Source organism: Crocodylus porosus, unplaced genomic scaffold (assembly GCF_001723895.1).
Source record: "Crocodylus porosus isolate Cpor-Errol unplaced genomic scaffold, CroPor_comp1, whole genome shotgun sequence".
Classification (NCBI taxonomy): domain Eukaryota; kingdom Metazoa; phylum Chordata; order Crocodylia; family Crocodylidae; genus Crocodylus; species Crocodylus porosus.
In genome coordinates, this window is record NW_017728951.1 from 55295882 (window position 1) to 55311064 (window position 15183).

Sequence of the window (15183 nt, forward strand, 5' to 3'; positions counted from 1 at the left end):
CTGCACTAATGCTGCTTCCTTCCTTTCTCAGTGCTGCTTATAGAAAATAACAAGTACTGTGACTATGTGAGATTTGCCATTTAACGATTCTACATAACGTTACAGGGATTGAATGATATACATACAGATATACATAAATGTTTCAGATGGACAAAAACTGCTATAGACCTCTCCTCTTCTAACCATTCTCTCTTTCCCCTCTGCAACAGTCAATGGCTATACTGACTGTGTCGTATATCCTAAGGTCAATGTCTGCAGGTTATTGTACGAAGCTGTGCAAATTAGAGAACATGAATACCATGTGCTCCTGCTAATGTAGCTTAATAATCAGATGGCTGCATTATGTAGTGGTTTAAGTTTAGCTGCTACATGATGAAAAGAGGAGGAGCAATCAATGGGGAAAATCCTCTTTAATGAAAATAAAAGCAAAATTGTTGTATAAAAGTATACCACATGACAATTCATGAAATACTACAGAAGCAGTATATACAAATAACAAATTTCCATATTTAGATTTTTGTATAAATTAAGCATAAAACAATTTTATACTTTTAAAAAACACTCTCATGGGCTAATTTATTTGTTTTCTTTAGCTTGCTATCGGCTTGCTCATATGATCTCTGTTAACTGCAGAGGTCAGTGCTCCAGATTTCAGGATGAAAATCCAGCAGATGAAAATCTTGTTGCAAAGGATAGCTGTTTTCATCCAGCACAAAATGGCTTCTAATTTCCAACAAATAGGATGCTTTGGTATCTGCTAGCAGTGAGTGGCATAGGTCTGCTACTATCATGGCATAGGTTGTATCTGAAGAGGGCCCTGCAAAAGACAGAGAACCAACCAGTCATGCTTTGCTGTCATGCAACTAATAGTTAAGTCTCCCTTCCACCCCAGAGAGCTGTCATTTTACAGTCCAATCTGTCCAGTCTTGTCACTGAGGTACTCCAGGTTAAAACAGAAATGGAAAAAAGCACTGAATAAATAACAAAGTTCGGAAACTAGCTAGTAATTAAAAAACACATATATCCTTCTCTGGAAGAGGTTTGAACACACTCTTATTTGGCAAGATCTTTATTTATGTGATGAGCTACAATTCCTTAGGTCCCTGAATTTACTCAGGGAACATATGTTAACTCCTCATGGGCCACATGCACCCCCCACAGGCAGCCAGTTGGACAGCCCTGCTGTAAACAAAACAAAAGCTCACGTTAAGGCCTTGTTGACACAAGACTGCTTATACCACTGGAACTTTTGCCAGCAAAAAGTCACAACTGGGACACCCCCAGAGAGTACTCATGTCAGCATGGCTCCACAGCTTGCCAGCTGTGCTGGCAGGAGTGAAGTGAACTATGGGAAGGCACCAGATGTTGAAATGACCACAGCAGTCACAAGATGCAAGCATATCTACACATCTTTTACCAAGTAGTGGCTGTCTTCTAGTTGCAGACAGTGTTATTCTGCTGGCAGAAAGGCTAAGTTCTGCCACCTCAGGGGAATTCTGAAAGGAGAGGCACACAGATATTTTAAACAGACCCAAGTTTTAAATAACTGACTGATATTTAGCAACTTAACTTCAGAGTAATAATTTCTGAAGTCTGGGAATTAGGTATAAGCATCTCCCAAGGTCACTATGAAACAAATTGTTTTAAAGATTAAAAATATGTTATATAAAACATAAGAAATACTGTACCGATCCCAATGGCCTGTCTCATCCAGCAGTCTGCCTCTGGTGTGTGGTCAGTAACTATGTTTGTTATGGTTTGGGATTTTTTGTTGTGTACTTAATAGTTCTACTAGCAAATAACTTATGGAACAGTACCTACGAGTCTGTTCAGCCAGTCTGCAGGAATATTAAGGAAGATTTTTTCCATCAACTCTGACACCACATGAATACAAATATCACATTCCCCATGTTCTACAGTCATCAGGGCAGGTCTAAAACAGAAAACAAGTATGCAGACTCTTAGACTCTTACACAAAGAATTTGAAATGGTGAATTTCTATAGCTGAAACAACTTCTGGTCAAGGTAATTAAATATTGTTTTCAATTACATAATATTAGTGGTATGACGAATCTCTGTTGTGCTCTCAACTCTTACCATCTAGAGAGGAAAAGTTTGAGGTTGCTGAATTCCAAACACAATGAATGACAGTGCCATTGAACTATAAGTTAATAGTTATTTGCAGAAAATGGGGAAGTTATGCTTTTGCAGCTTTTTGCCAAAAAACTTTATTTTGAAGGAAAATAAAAATTCTACCACTTGAGACCTTTCAGGTATTGATAAAAGCAAGTTATGGTGTGATGCTGGTTTAGACCAGTTGGGCATCTGACACTTACTCTTCAAGCTCATAGTTGCACTATTGACTTAGGACTTGAGGGAAGGATAATTTATGGTTAAGGATGTGCCTGCAACATCTCTGGACCATATTATAGAGTACTACTGTGAAGCAAGGCACGCCTGCTCTGTGCATGCTAAATTCATCTCAGAGGTAATCTATCCACCTCAGAACAGCCCTGGTCACACACGAAAAAACTTCTCTGTGTTAGGTAATTATTGGTACATGTCTAGCTCTATGCTCAGGCAGAGACACTGCATCAATTAGGAGTTTAGTGCAAACAGAAGAGATGCGCTCTACTTCACTGAGCCACTCCATAGCATGATCTGGAGGCAGTCTAGACATGCCCTAAAAACACAGACATTAAAGTTGTGTGATCAGTTCTGCCATGGATTTTCTGTGTGATCTTGGGCAAGCCACATAATTTTTTTGTGCCCATTTCCTCATTGCTAAAAGTGGTAATATTAATTCTTCCCTATCTTATAGATCTTGCAAGATTTATTGTTTTCAAAACTAAAATAATGAAAAGCAAAGATAGGTCTATAACTAATAATGGGAAATAGCTATGGTTCAGGGAAATGTGAGACAAGGATTTTTGTTACTGGATTAACTATAGAGTTATAACCAAAAGCTTTTCTATGTCTCTATGACTTCTCTTAGGCCCCATCTACATATTATACTTAAAGCATGACTAACCAGTTAATCACATCTGAAGTGATTATTCAGCCACATGTTCAATCAATTAATTGCGAGACAAAAATGAGGAATAAGCTACAAAGTAATTCCACAAAATGTGTTTAATAACGTTGTAGCTGCTTCCTACTGTGCAGTTAATTGAATGGATGGCTGGGGGCCCTACGGCTGGGAGTACCATCTGCTGATTAGAGCTTCCAGCTGGGAAAGGCCCATGTACACCTGAGTCTAGGAGCTCCGTCATGGGAGCACATGCCCCTGTGGCTGAATGCCCCATCAGCTGACAGGGCTCCCAGCTACAGGGGTGCTTCAGGCACCCCCATATTTAGGAGACCACAGTTGACACAGTGTCCCAGCCACATGGATGTGTGGATCACATCAGCTGCTGCTTTCCAGCTGCAGGAATGCCTAGCATACCCTCATGTCAGGGAGCCCTGTCAGCTGAGGGGGCTGCCAGTCATGTGAGCTTCTACTTGCTGGTGCAGGGGGAGCCTGGGATCATGATCCTGTGTTCCCCTTGCACCAGAAATGAGGTTTGATAGGATCTAATTCATGATCCTAGTCATGCTTCCTGCCATGCATGCGTGGCATGGCAAGAAACAGACATGTGGATTATGCATCAGATCCTATTGTGATTTACCTGCATGTCTAGAGGGGCCCTTAATCACTTAAAGAATGATCTAAGGCAGAGGTGGGCAACATATGGCCTGTGGGCTGAATTTGGCCTGCCAGGCAATTTAAATCTGGCCCATGAGCAAGCGCCCACCAATTAATTGTACCCTACCTGGCCCACAGCTGTTCTTGCTGCATTCGTATGAGGCCCACGGCCACCTGGGCAACACACTGTGCTCCCACACTCATGTGGGAGAGCATCCCAACCCCGGCCCCACGCAGCACACAGCTTCCAGGCAGGGCCACTGCTGCTGCTGCCAGAGAAACCGCTTGGCTCCCCTGGCTTCTCCTCATGTCCTTGCTGCAGTGTTCTAGGAAGCACTGGGGGGCAGGGAAAAGTTACAATGGGCAGGAATGCAGAGCCTGGGGCCCACACCCATCAAGGTGGCCAGAACACAGAGCTCAGGTTGGTCTGGTTCCATCACATGGGGCTCCCTGTGGCAAACGTACAGCTCCCAAGATTCACATGCCACCAGGGGGAAGTCCTGCATGATCAAGCTGGTGGCATTTGCTGCTTCTTGCTGCAATGTTCAGCTCTTGGGACTCCACCTCTGCCAGAAGTGCAGCAGGGAGCCCTGCTTCCCAGCAATGTCTGAGGAGCTGCACGTGTTGGCAGGGAGTGGAGCCAGGCTGCTGGCTTCATCGTGTGGGGTTCCTTGCTTGTGATGTGCAGTTCTGGCCAGGTCCTGGGAGCTGCACTTGAGATGCAGGGAGCCCTGTGCAACAGACACATGGTGGTCTGGCCCAGCTCCTTGCCAACGCTTGCAGCTCCCAGAAATGGCCAGAGCTGTGTGCTGCTCTGGGACTCTGCCTGCATGGGCCACGAGCCCTCCCTCACATCATCCCACACACCCACAACCACTCCCCATGCCCTGCATGCACACACACACGCGTGCACACACATACACCCCCCCCCTTCTACAACCCCACAGCTCATCAGAACTCATTAAGCAGCCCTCCAGCTGAAATAACTGCCCATTCCTGATCTAAGGACGTTTTCAACTCTCTATTTTGAAGTTATTATCATGAGCTACTTGCTATGAGCCAAACCTGCCATACCTAGTGAAACACACCTCCTATTAAGTTAAAGAGAATTTACCTTAGCATGGATAATTTTGGCCTGATCTACACAAACAGGAAGTACAGTGACAAAAAAAATACAGACTTATGAGACAAGTGTTCTTTTCTAATAACTTTTTAAACTTAAAAAAAAAATCTGTAAATGTAAGCCCTGGAATTTTTTTTAAAAAGGAACATGCAGGTATTTTTATTAGAGGGTGAAAATGCATTCTTCTAAAGCTCAAAATAAGCAGAGCAAGCAAATATATGGAGTATATGTGTTGTATATACACAGGTGTGTCTACCGTGCCTGCCACATGATGTGGAATTAAATTATAGCAAAAACAAATATACTCAAGTAAAGCAACGGTATTTCAGGATTCAAGGACATTTCCTGCTTTCAACTCCAAATGCCTAACCAGTACTGCAGCCAAATCAGCCTACTTTCTGTAGGCAAGCAGTTAAGACTAGAAGAATCTGTTGGCAGCTAAGCAGTTGTTACGTTCCCCTGGCAATACTTCTAATCAACTAAGAATCATTTGTAATATTAAAAAGGAAAAAATCATGTTTCCTTTTCAGAAAGACTTGTGTCCATAAATTAATTAGAACTAGCATTTGTTTTTTAATATTTATTGAATTTTATTAATTCTTGAGGATATAATACTTGAAAGAAACAGAAGAAAAATCTTATTCTTTTTCTTCTTACTGATTTTCTAAAGGAGATAACAAGATGTCTGCATGGTAAACTTGTTATCAGATCCAAAACAACAAAAAAGGACTATGTATGCAGTCTGTTCCTCACTGAATCAAATGGCACTGAAAATCATATTGTAGAGTTGGAAGGGATATCGGGGATTCCATCCACCAACCCCTTGCACAGATACTGAAAGTCTTATTTTTTCTGTATTTACCCAAATCCAAGACAACTTTGGATTTAAGATGACCCCTCAATAATTACATTCTGTGCGTGGAATATTTATAAATGTTATATGTTTCCATGTATCTAATTTAATTATTGGGGGCTCATTTGCATTAATTCACCTAAAGCAGTGGGGGGGGGGAAATACACCCCCCAAACCTTGCCTCCCCCCCGCCACCCTTTGCCTCTAGCCTCTGTGCCTGCCCTCTGCTGCCTGTCCCCCCTGCCACATGCCTCTCCTAACCAATGACCCTGCTGCCAGCCAGCCAGCCCTCCCCTAACCCCTGCTTTCCCCTCTTACTTACCTTTTGGGTGGCTCCAGGTCAACTGGCAACAGTGGCAGCCCCAGCCCTGGCCTGTTCCAGAAAAAGCCCAGAGGGGCTGGAGCCACAGCTAGAGCTTAAGGAAAGTAAGGAGGGTGGAGGGAAGGCCAAGGGGCCAATTGTGGGGGGGGAGGGAGAACAAGCAGGCTGCATGTCCCCCAACTCCTTACTGCAGGTGTCTGACGTGTGCCCAGACCACTCCCTCTCTCCAGCCTGGGGCAGGCAGCATCTCAGCTGTGGTTTTATCCCTGAGCCCATGGCCAAAGCCAGAGCTGAGCTATAACCAACCTCAAGCCGATACTCAAAACTAAAATGAGGCTTTTCTTCCCCATGGTAACTGGAGAAAAAAAAAAGGCTTGTCTTGGATTCAAGTAAGTAATGCCTACCCACCCTCTTCTTGACAGCCTCCAATTTAAAGAGACTCCACAACTTCCCTAAGCAGCATTTTTCATTGTCATACTGTTCACAGATTCACAGAAGTTTAGGGCTGGAAGGGACCTTGTGAGATCATTGGGTCCACCCCACCCCTCCCCCGCCCTGGGCAGGAAAGACTGCTGGGGTTAAATAACCCCCAGCAAGGTGTGTGTCCAGTCTCCGTCTGAAGATCTCAAGGGTAGGAGCCTGCACCGCCCCTCCTGGGACTCTATTCCAGAGCATGGTCACACGAACTGTGAAGAAGTTGTTCCTTATATCCAGTCTTACACAACTTGAAAGTTTTCTGAAGATTTAATCTGAAGCTAAATCTGCCTTGCTGCAGCTGAAACCCATTGCTTAGTGTTCTGTCCCATGTAACAAGCAAGAACTGTTCTTCTCCCTTTTTTATGGAAGCCTTTCAAATATTTGAAAACTGCTATCAGGTCCTCTCTTTTTATCTCTGTAACAGGAAAACTAATGCTCCCATTACTTTAAGGGAAAACTTGCAGCAGATATAGTCCAAAGAGCTGAACAGAGGGTAGCTGCAAAGGAGTAGGCACCAGGGAAGTCCTGTTACTTGGGCAGAGTGCTCGCCATTGAGGAAAAGAACACCTGCCACCAGTCAAGGGAACACTGTACAGAGTAAGCTGGTTGCAAGGAGGAAGGCAATTAGATGCCATAGATTAGGACTGCCAAGTGCAGGTGTGGCTCTGCTACAGCAACACCTGGGGCAGGCAAAATGAGTGATTCCATCTGGCCCACGGCTGGTCCTTCGGCCCCACTCAGCCCAAGCACAGGGAGGATCTCAGATTGTGATGCGTGCAGCTGGTTTTGCTGCCCCCAGGCATGGAGCCACTGCCTGATGCAGCTGGTCCTATCCCCACATGTGGCTCAGGTACACTAGGAGCTGTAGTCTGTGGGGTTGAGTGGTTGGCAGGAGGGTCGGGACACAGCAGCTGGAGTCCGCTTCCTGGCAGCCCCCACTGTCACCTCCTGGGAGCAGGTGTCCCACCACTGCCAGACCCTGGCTATGCTGCCTGGGTACCCTGGGCCCATCTGCCCTGCACCCGCCACTGGGTGCACCAGACAAAGCAGGTGGGCAGGGTCTTCATGGAGACCCATCCAGAATCCCCATGGGCAGGGTGTGTTCGGCTGGGCAAACAGCACAGGGCGGCAAGCAGATGGATGGGGAGGAGTGTCTGGGAACAGGATCGGCTGGCGGGGCCAGGATCATAGGACAGTGTCAGCATAGGGCTGGGGCCCAGGGCAGAGCCATGATCTATTCCCCACACATCCTTATCATTGGTGCTGGTTCTGTAGGCAGCAGATGGCCTCTGCCTGTGAACCAGCGCCTGTCACAGGAATGTGGGGAGTGGATCATAGAATCATAGAAGCAGGGTCAGAAGGGACCTTGTAGATCTTCAAGTCCGACCTCCTGCCTGGGCAGGAGAAAAAAATGGTCTCAAATGATCCCAGCTAGGTAGGCATCAAGCCTCCTCTTAAAGACCCCCAGGGTAGGAGCCAGCACCACTTCCGTTGGAAGTTGGTTCCAGATCCTCGCTGCCCTAACTGTGAAGTAGTTCTTACGGATGTCTAATCTAAACCTACTTACTCTACAACAACTTATGGCTGTTATTCCTCATGGGTCTGCCCCGCAATCCTGGCTCCATCTGCCCATCCTGCTCCTGGATGCTTCTCAACCATGGCTCTATCCCATCCATCTGGCCATGGGGGTCCTGGACTTGTCCCCATGGTGACCCTGCCAACCTGCTCCATCTAGCTAGGATAAACTGAAATCTCCCCAGGCCATCCCCACACCCCTGCACAGTGTAAACAGCTGTGATGGGGCTGAGGCTGCGTCACCACCCCTCCCCATCCCCCAAGAGCTCATCAAATTTTGTTGAGCGGCCCTCCAGCCCAAAAAATTGCCTACCTCTGAGCAACACAGTAGAGCAGACCCTAGCCAGGCAACAAGGAAGCAGCTACAGATGTAACTGGCAGCTCCTATAGCAAGAAGGCAAGTCCTGATGAAACAAGCAGGTGGTGAGGAGAGCCACATGACCTTCAGGGGCAGGGCTTAGAAGGTATAAAAGCCCAGGGCTTGATAGAGGAGTTAGTCCGGCCTTGTGGGTGGCCAGGGAAGGAGCTCTTCTTTGAAAAGGACTCTGTCAGAGAGAATGGCTGGGAGCTGTTTGCTCTGAAGACAAGCCTCCACAGAAGGAAACCTATATTCAAAAAACCAGAGCTGAGAGACCAAATGAGAGCAATGAAGGTTACAAATAAGGTTACAGGTTTACAGGGAAAGGTTAGCTACACAGTCAGGAGTAGGACTTATGTTACAGCCCGTGTGCTTATGCTTGCATTGTAGTTGTTACTGGCAGTTTGGGTTTGGGCCTGAAGGGAAGGCTGGAGGTCCTGGAGGTGCCAAAGAGGCACACAACAGTTGTAGGGAGCCCTGCCAGGAGCTGGGTCCCAACACACAGAGCAATCTTTCACTAGAGGATGAAGACTAGAGAAAGGGAGAAAGACTTGACCACAGGGCATGAGAAGGGCAGAATTGGGACCAGGGGTTCCATAGCTCAAGAGAGGCGAAGAACATAGCCTGAGAAGGGTGAAAACTAGAGAAGCATAGCCCAAGGGCGGCGAGAAACAGGGTCTGGGACCCATAGCCCAAATGTGGTAAGAATCAACAGGTTCAGGGAGCCCATAGCCCAGGAGGGGCAGAAACCAATTAGGAACATAGGAACCCGAGTTCCAGAAGGGACAGAGATGGATATAGGCACATAGAACTAAGCCTCAAAGAGGGGCAAAGACAGGCAGGGAGGCCCAGACTGAGTGAGTGGAAATTGAGCTCAGCACCCACTGATGAGTGACTGGCAACTCATGAGAAGTATAGGTATGGCTGTAGGGGAGGTTGGAGGCCGTGATTAGCTCATAAAGCATCTGGTGTACTTGTGTAGGGGCTAGGCAGTCCCATGCAGTTTAAGGAACAGATAGAGTCCAGTTCCTTACACAGATCCAAAAGGGACCCACAGGCAAGAGGACCAAATGAGACTCACTCTAAGTTCCCGTGGCAGCCTCCCTTCTAAACGTTAAGAATATCAAGGTTAAGAATATCAAGGCCTGGCAGGCGAAAGTGAAGGGGGATAGGTTAGAGGTGGAACAGGACAGGAATTCTTCAACCACCAGGGTGCATCACTGCTGCCTCTGGGACCAGGTTGCTGCTACAATCTCCAATGCTACCTTGTCAGGACACCTGGTGCTCAAACCTGGGTCTTTCAGGCTTGTGGGCAGATACCTAGGCTGCAGTACCACCAAGTACCTGGCTGGGTGCTGGACCCAGTCTCTCCCATAAGGTTTGCAGTGGGAGACCATGTGACCCAAGGGAACTAATGGGAAGCCCGTCCTGATGGAAGGGCTATAAAACCCACCCACTTCCTGCAGGGCCTTGTCCCTACAACAACATTCCAGTATCTCTGCAGTGAACCTTTGTGCCTGACTTGGATACTCCCACTCCTTTCTCAGATCCTCTTGACTTGCCTGTGCCCTGCACCTGTCTTGCTTCTGCCTCAGATGCTTCCTGCTCTGTGTCCAGCCTTGAATCTCCATACCTTGGCTCCTGCCTACTTAATCCTGCGTGTTGCATTCCTTGGCTCCTAAATTCTCGCCTGATCTTGAACATGGAATTACCTGATACCTTGGAATGAAGCACTGGACTCAGACCGACACCCAGTACTCTGAACCTTGGCCTAGCTTCTGGACATATAATATTGCAAACCTTCAGTTTCTAAGCCTGACCTCCCACACCTGAGTCATACCTGTGGCATATCTAGTTTTATTAACCTTTCCTTCCATGGCTTATATTCTTCATCCATGGATCCTATCCAGTTTCATTACAATGGAATGTCAAACTCATCTGGACCCATGAGACCAGTCTGCATGCCATAGGAGTTAGAGAATCATAGAAAAATTGGGCTTGAGGTCATCTAGTCCAGTGGTGCTCAAACTTCTGGCCCTGTAGGCTGTATGAGTGGTTCCAGGCTGATCTATGAGCCACACAGGGCCAGTCTGGAGGCTGGATCCAATGCGGCATCGGTGCATGGCATCAGTCAATGGATGCAATCTGGCATGCTAGCACAACCCTACATGCCAGATTCAGCTGTGGAGTGACCCCACCTGCAAGCATGATCTGGCACATGGGACCATATTATCTAGTTAATAAGGCTTGTCATGGGTCCAGGAATTTGGGAAGGTACAGGGAGGGGCGAGTGGTGACAGCAGTACTTGCTGCAGCTTGCCACATTGCCAAATTTTAGACTTGTGGGAAGCCCCACAGGCCAGATAACACAGATTTGGTTACTGGGACAGAAGTTGAGCACGGTCCACCCCTCCTGCTTGAGGCTGGATCATCCTCATCCAAACCATCCCATACAAATCCTCGTCTAACCTGTTCCTAAAAGCAAACCCTGTTGTGCAAGGCATATTGCCCAAATCCACCAAAAGCACCCTAATTTGCCATGGATAAGGCAGGAGGATGAGGGCTGTCAGCATCTCTCTTCTGTAAGGATTGTTAAAATGGACTTAGGAGATCCAAGGATGCTATGCACCCTGCTACAAAGGAAGGCAAAAACCCTCAGCCAGTACCAACAGGGTAAAATTATTTCCAAAAACCAAATACCCTCCACTCTGCTCTGTAATCTGGGAACAGCAAGCATAACTCCATATATCACACCCTCTAACTCAGGAGTGGGCAAAATATGGCCCATGGGCCGGATCCAGTCCACGAGGCCATTCTATCCAGCCCGTGTGGCCCCTAAAAAAAAATGCAGAAAATTAATATTTCTCCGCCCTTGGTTCCTGTCAAAATAAAAGGAACCAAGGGCAGTAGGACCCAGGGGAAGCCCAGCAGGCTCCCACAACAGCAGGCCCACCTGGCCCTGCCCCCCAGCCAGGATTCTGGGCTGGGAGCACGTGGCTGCCCCGGCACGGGAAGCTCAGGTAAGTGGGGGCAAGGGGACCTCGAACAAGGAATGAGCATGGGGCGGGGAAAGCGGCCCCTCCCCACCCACACCCGGTGCCCCATGTTGCAACTGCTTGCAGCCCATGTGGGGCTGCCTGTGCCCACTCTGGACATCCCATGCAGACCATGAGCACCTGCAGCGTGGGGCACCGGCTGTGGGGTGGGGGAGGGACTGCTTCCCCCTGGGCTCTTTCCCTGCATGGAGAAAAGATGCTCGCAGCCCACACAGGGCTGTCTGGAGCAGACACAGGCAGCCCCACACGGGCTGCAAGTGCCTGCAGCATGGGGCATCAGGCACAGGGCGGGGATGCTTCCTTCCCAGGTTACTAGCTTGTAACCTGGTCCCACTGCCAGCCTGGCAGGGGGTGGGTTACAAGCTGGTGCTGAGTGAAGGGAAAAGTGGCCTCTCGCCTGCCCCATGGCCAGCACCCCACGCTGCAGCCACCTGCAGCCTGCATGAGGCTGCCTGTGCCTGCTCCAGACAGCCCTGTGCAGGGAGCGCCAGCCATGGGGCAGGCGAGGGGCCACTTTTCCCCACACTCAGCACCAGCTTCTTCCCTGCTGGCGAGCAGAGGATCGGGGCTGTGCGCTGTCCCCTGCCTGTACTGCAGGGATAAGGGGACACTGTGTGTGAGCAGGGAGGGAGCCAATGGAAGTACAGGGCCCGCACTGGTGTCACGGGGCCAGTGCCGGCGGGGTCCAGAGCAGGGTGGCAAGAACATGGAGTCCCAGCTGGCAGGGGCACTATGGAGGTGGACCAGCTCCCCCTGCCAGCCTGCGCCCCACTCTGGGCCCCACTGGTGCTGGCCCTGGGACATTGGTCACAAGACACTGGGACACTGGCTCCAAGATGGTCACCAGGGGGTGGGGCACCAGTCAAGGGGCGGGGCACTTGTCAAGGGGTGGGGCTACCCATGCGGCCTTCGATAGCCTGCCAAAACTGGGTAAGTGGCCCTGCGCCCGAAATAATTGCCTGCCCCTGCTCTAACTGTACAGGCAGAACTCCGCTTTTTACTTTTCCTCCAACAATTTATCCCAGCTGCTTTAATCTTCTTTTATAATTATGGCAGTCATAGAGCTCTTCTTCATGCTGAGCATGGTTTTCTCCAATATCCACCTGTTCTAGCCCTCTTCTCATCATCACTCAGACATGTAGGGCTGGTCCATAAGCTGTGGACCAGAGCACAGAGCTCTATTATTTGGTCACCAAATTCCCACGGGGCATATGACACATGCAGGCTGGATCTCTGATACCACTGCTCTATACCCTTTCATAAAATGCAGTGCCCAGAAGTGTATATAGTAGTGTAGCTGCTGCCAAATAAGCATGGAGTGGCATTATCATATGTCTTGCATTTAATACTACTGCTTATTTATCATCAAAATTACATGTTTTTTGTGAAAGCATTTACTCTTCTAATATTTTTAAAGGCTGATAGTTATTTGCCCAACTGTGGGCATGTCTACACATGACACTACATTGCCATAGCAACGTACTATGGCAACACAGTGTCAGCAGGCACAAACTGAGATGCTGCAGCTATGTTGCCACAGTGTGTTGCTATGGCGACGCAGGGGCTAAAAATAACCATTTTGGAAGTACTAAATGACAGTGCAGTAACAATGGCGCTGTAGAGGCATGTGCAGACATGCCCAGAGTGTCCCTATTATGGTTCTTGTACTGGAAGTTATAACATCACAACAGCATAGCTTACTGCTTCTAACAAAATAAGCACCAAGAAGCTGATCACTGGGACTCAATGGGCACATCTACATGTTCACTAATGTGCCTTTGCTACTGCGCATTAAAGTTTAATACTTCTAATATGAGGTACTAGATAAAGCTGCAGTAGCTGCACTAATGTGCAGTAGCAAAGGTGAATTTTTTTTTGTGATGCATGGTTTTTGCTGTGACGTGCAATGTGCAGCAGAACAGGCTACTGTGCATTAGGGAGTCTCATGTAGATGTGCCTAATATGATTAAATGCAAAACTAAGAGTTCTTCACCCTACTAAAAGAAAGCCCAAGACTATAAAAGACGACAATGGCAAGGCCATTGCATCTGCTAGTTTCCAAAAACAGCTGACATAAAAAAGAAAATAAAAATGAGAGCTAAAAACAGCAGATGTACACTCTACTCCCTTTTAAGGTGGCTACATTGGTTAATTTTCTCTCCCCTTTATTACAACCATTCAACTATACAGTAATCTGCTTTGATCTTCCTTCTCCACTTGTTCCAATTACTGGGTGTCCTGTTCTTACTCAAGTAGTTAATGTCTTTCCTAACTGTATCTTTCCATCTCAACACTGGCCTTTATCTTTTTCCTCTCCCTTCAATTTTTATCTCCATTATTTTTCTAACTGTATATCCTATTACCACTATAATATTTTTGTTATACATGGAATCTGTATTTGCATTTTTCAGTTTTGCTGTCTTGTCACATGGTTAATTTCAAGGTCTGCGGGTTAGTAGATTTTGAAAGATTTCTTTTTAGACAGGACAAAACTTCAGGTTTTAGAATAAAACAGACTGCAGAGCAGTCTTTCTTGGACCAAATAAAGCATTCTGAAAAGATTTATATTGACTTGGTTTCTCCTTTTGACCAGTCTCAGTTTCTTAACTCAAGCTTTGTTCTCAGAAAATTCTTCATTCAAACAGTCTCATTAGCTTTAACAAGCTATTAATATCCTGGCACTACAAGAAGCAGAAAATTTTGTTCTATGACTAATCTCTTATAAAAGGAGATAGGAAGTTAACTGTTTTAGGCAGGAACCAGAGCAGGATGGTGCCTTAGACTAGAGACTACCTGGTTTAGAGAGACATATATTTCTCACAGGTGACAGCTTACTTCACCAAATTCAACTCCCATATACAGTACACAGATATCATCAGGACAAACATGCAGATTAGGAAAAGGGTAATTTTTTTTACATCAGGCTGGGTAATTTAAGAAATGAAGGCAATAAATATTACAGTCTCAATTACCTAATTTATCAGCTATGAATTCACCTGTACTATACAGGTAATCCACTTTGTAATTATGGTACTTTCCAAAAGATATATACCATATTTACTTGAATACAAGATGAGGTTTTTTGCCCTCTATCATGAGGGGCTTCCCCCCCCACATAGTCTTATGATTGCATACAAGGAAATCTCATTAAAGACATTGTCTATCACTAAACTGCTGCCAAAAGCAGCATGTGTTTATTAATGGAAAACAACCAGGAAGTTGGTTAAATACAACCAACACAAGCCTATGTTGGATAAAAATACTGATGGGAGTCTAAATAATACATATAGTAATGCCCCTCAGCACTAACTCTTTTTCAAGTTTTGGTGAGCCACTAAATTAAATGCATTTCAACTTTCTCTTCACTTGCACAGCTGAGCTGCAGCATTTTTTTCCATTTCCAATGATTCCTGTTTCTTCTTCTCGTAGCTTAAGTCTGGCAAACAACACCAAATGCAGCCCCAAACAATTCACCCAAAATCCCTCTGCCAGGTCCTCTCTCAGTCTGTTGTATGATTAGTGTGCCCGCACCCCATTAAGTGGAACCAGATCAAGTTACTGTGCCTTATCTGCATACAAATTTTTGGAGGATGGCAGGACTCATGACAAGACCATCCAGTTTCAGACATGAGTGGGGAACTAATTAGCACATGGATCCCTTTTTGGGGGTTTGGGGGGTATTTGGAGTACACGCATGTACTGAGCACTGCTGAGCAGACGGGTCACCATGGCTT

At 46.8% G+C, this 15183-nt stretch overlaps 1 protein-coding gene across 7 annotated transcripts in view; it reads right to left on the reverse strand.

The window, feature by feature from the left end:
* Positions 1-63: 63 nt before the first annotated feature.
* Positions 64-15183, reverse strand: part of FAM35A (family with sequence similarity 35 member A) — a 69675-nt gene continuing 54555 nt past the window's right edge. For 5 of the 7 annotated variants that reach the window (XM_019555710.1, XM_019555712.1, XM_019555713.1 and 2 more), the window contains 2 exons: positions 1818-1933; positions 64-817 (listed from right to left, as the gene is read on the reverse strand). In XM_019555710.1, coding sequence (XP_019411255.1) covers positions 624-817; positions 1818-1933 — 310 coding nt within the window. In that variant the 3' untranslated portion in view covers positions 64-623. Of the gene's footprint in view, positions 818-1817; positions 1934-15183 lie in introns of those variants that run through there. The other 2 variants (XM_019555714.1, XM_019555716.1) reach the window with 2 other exon arrangements.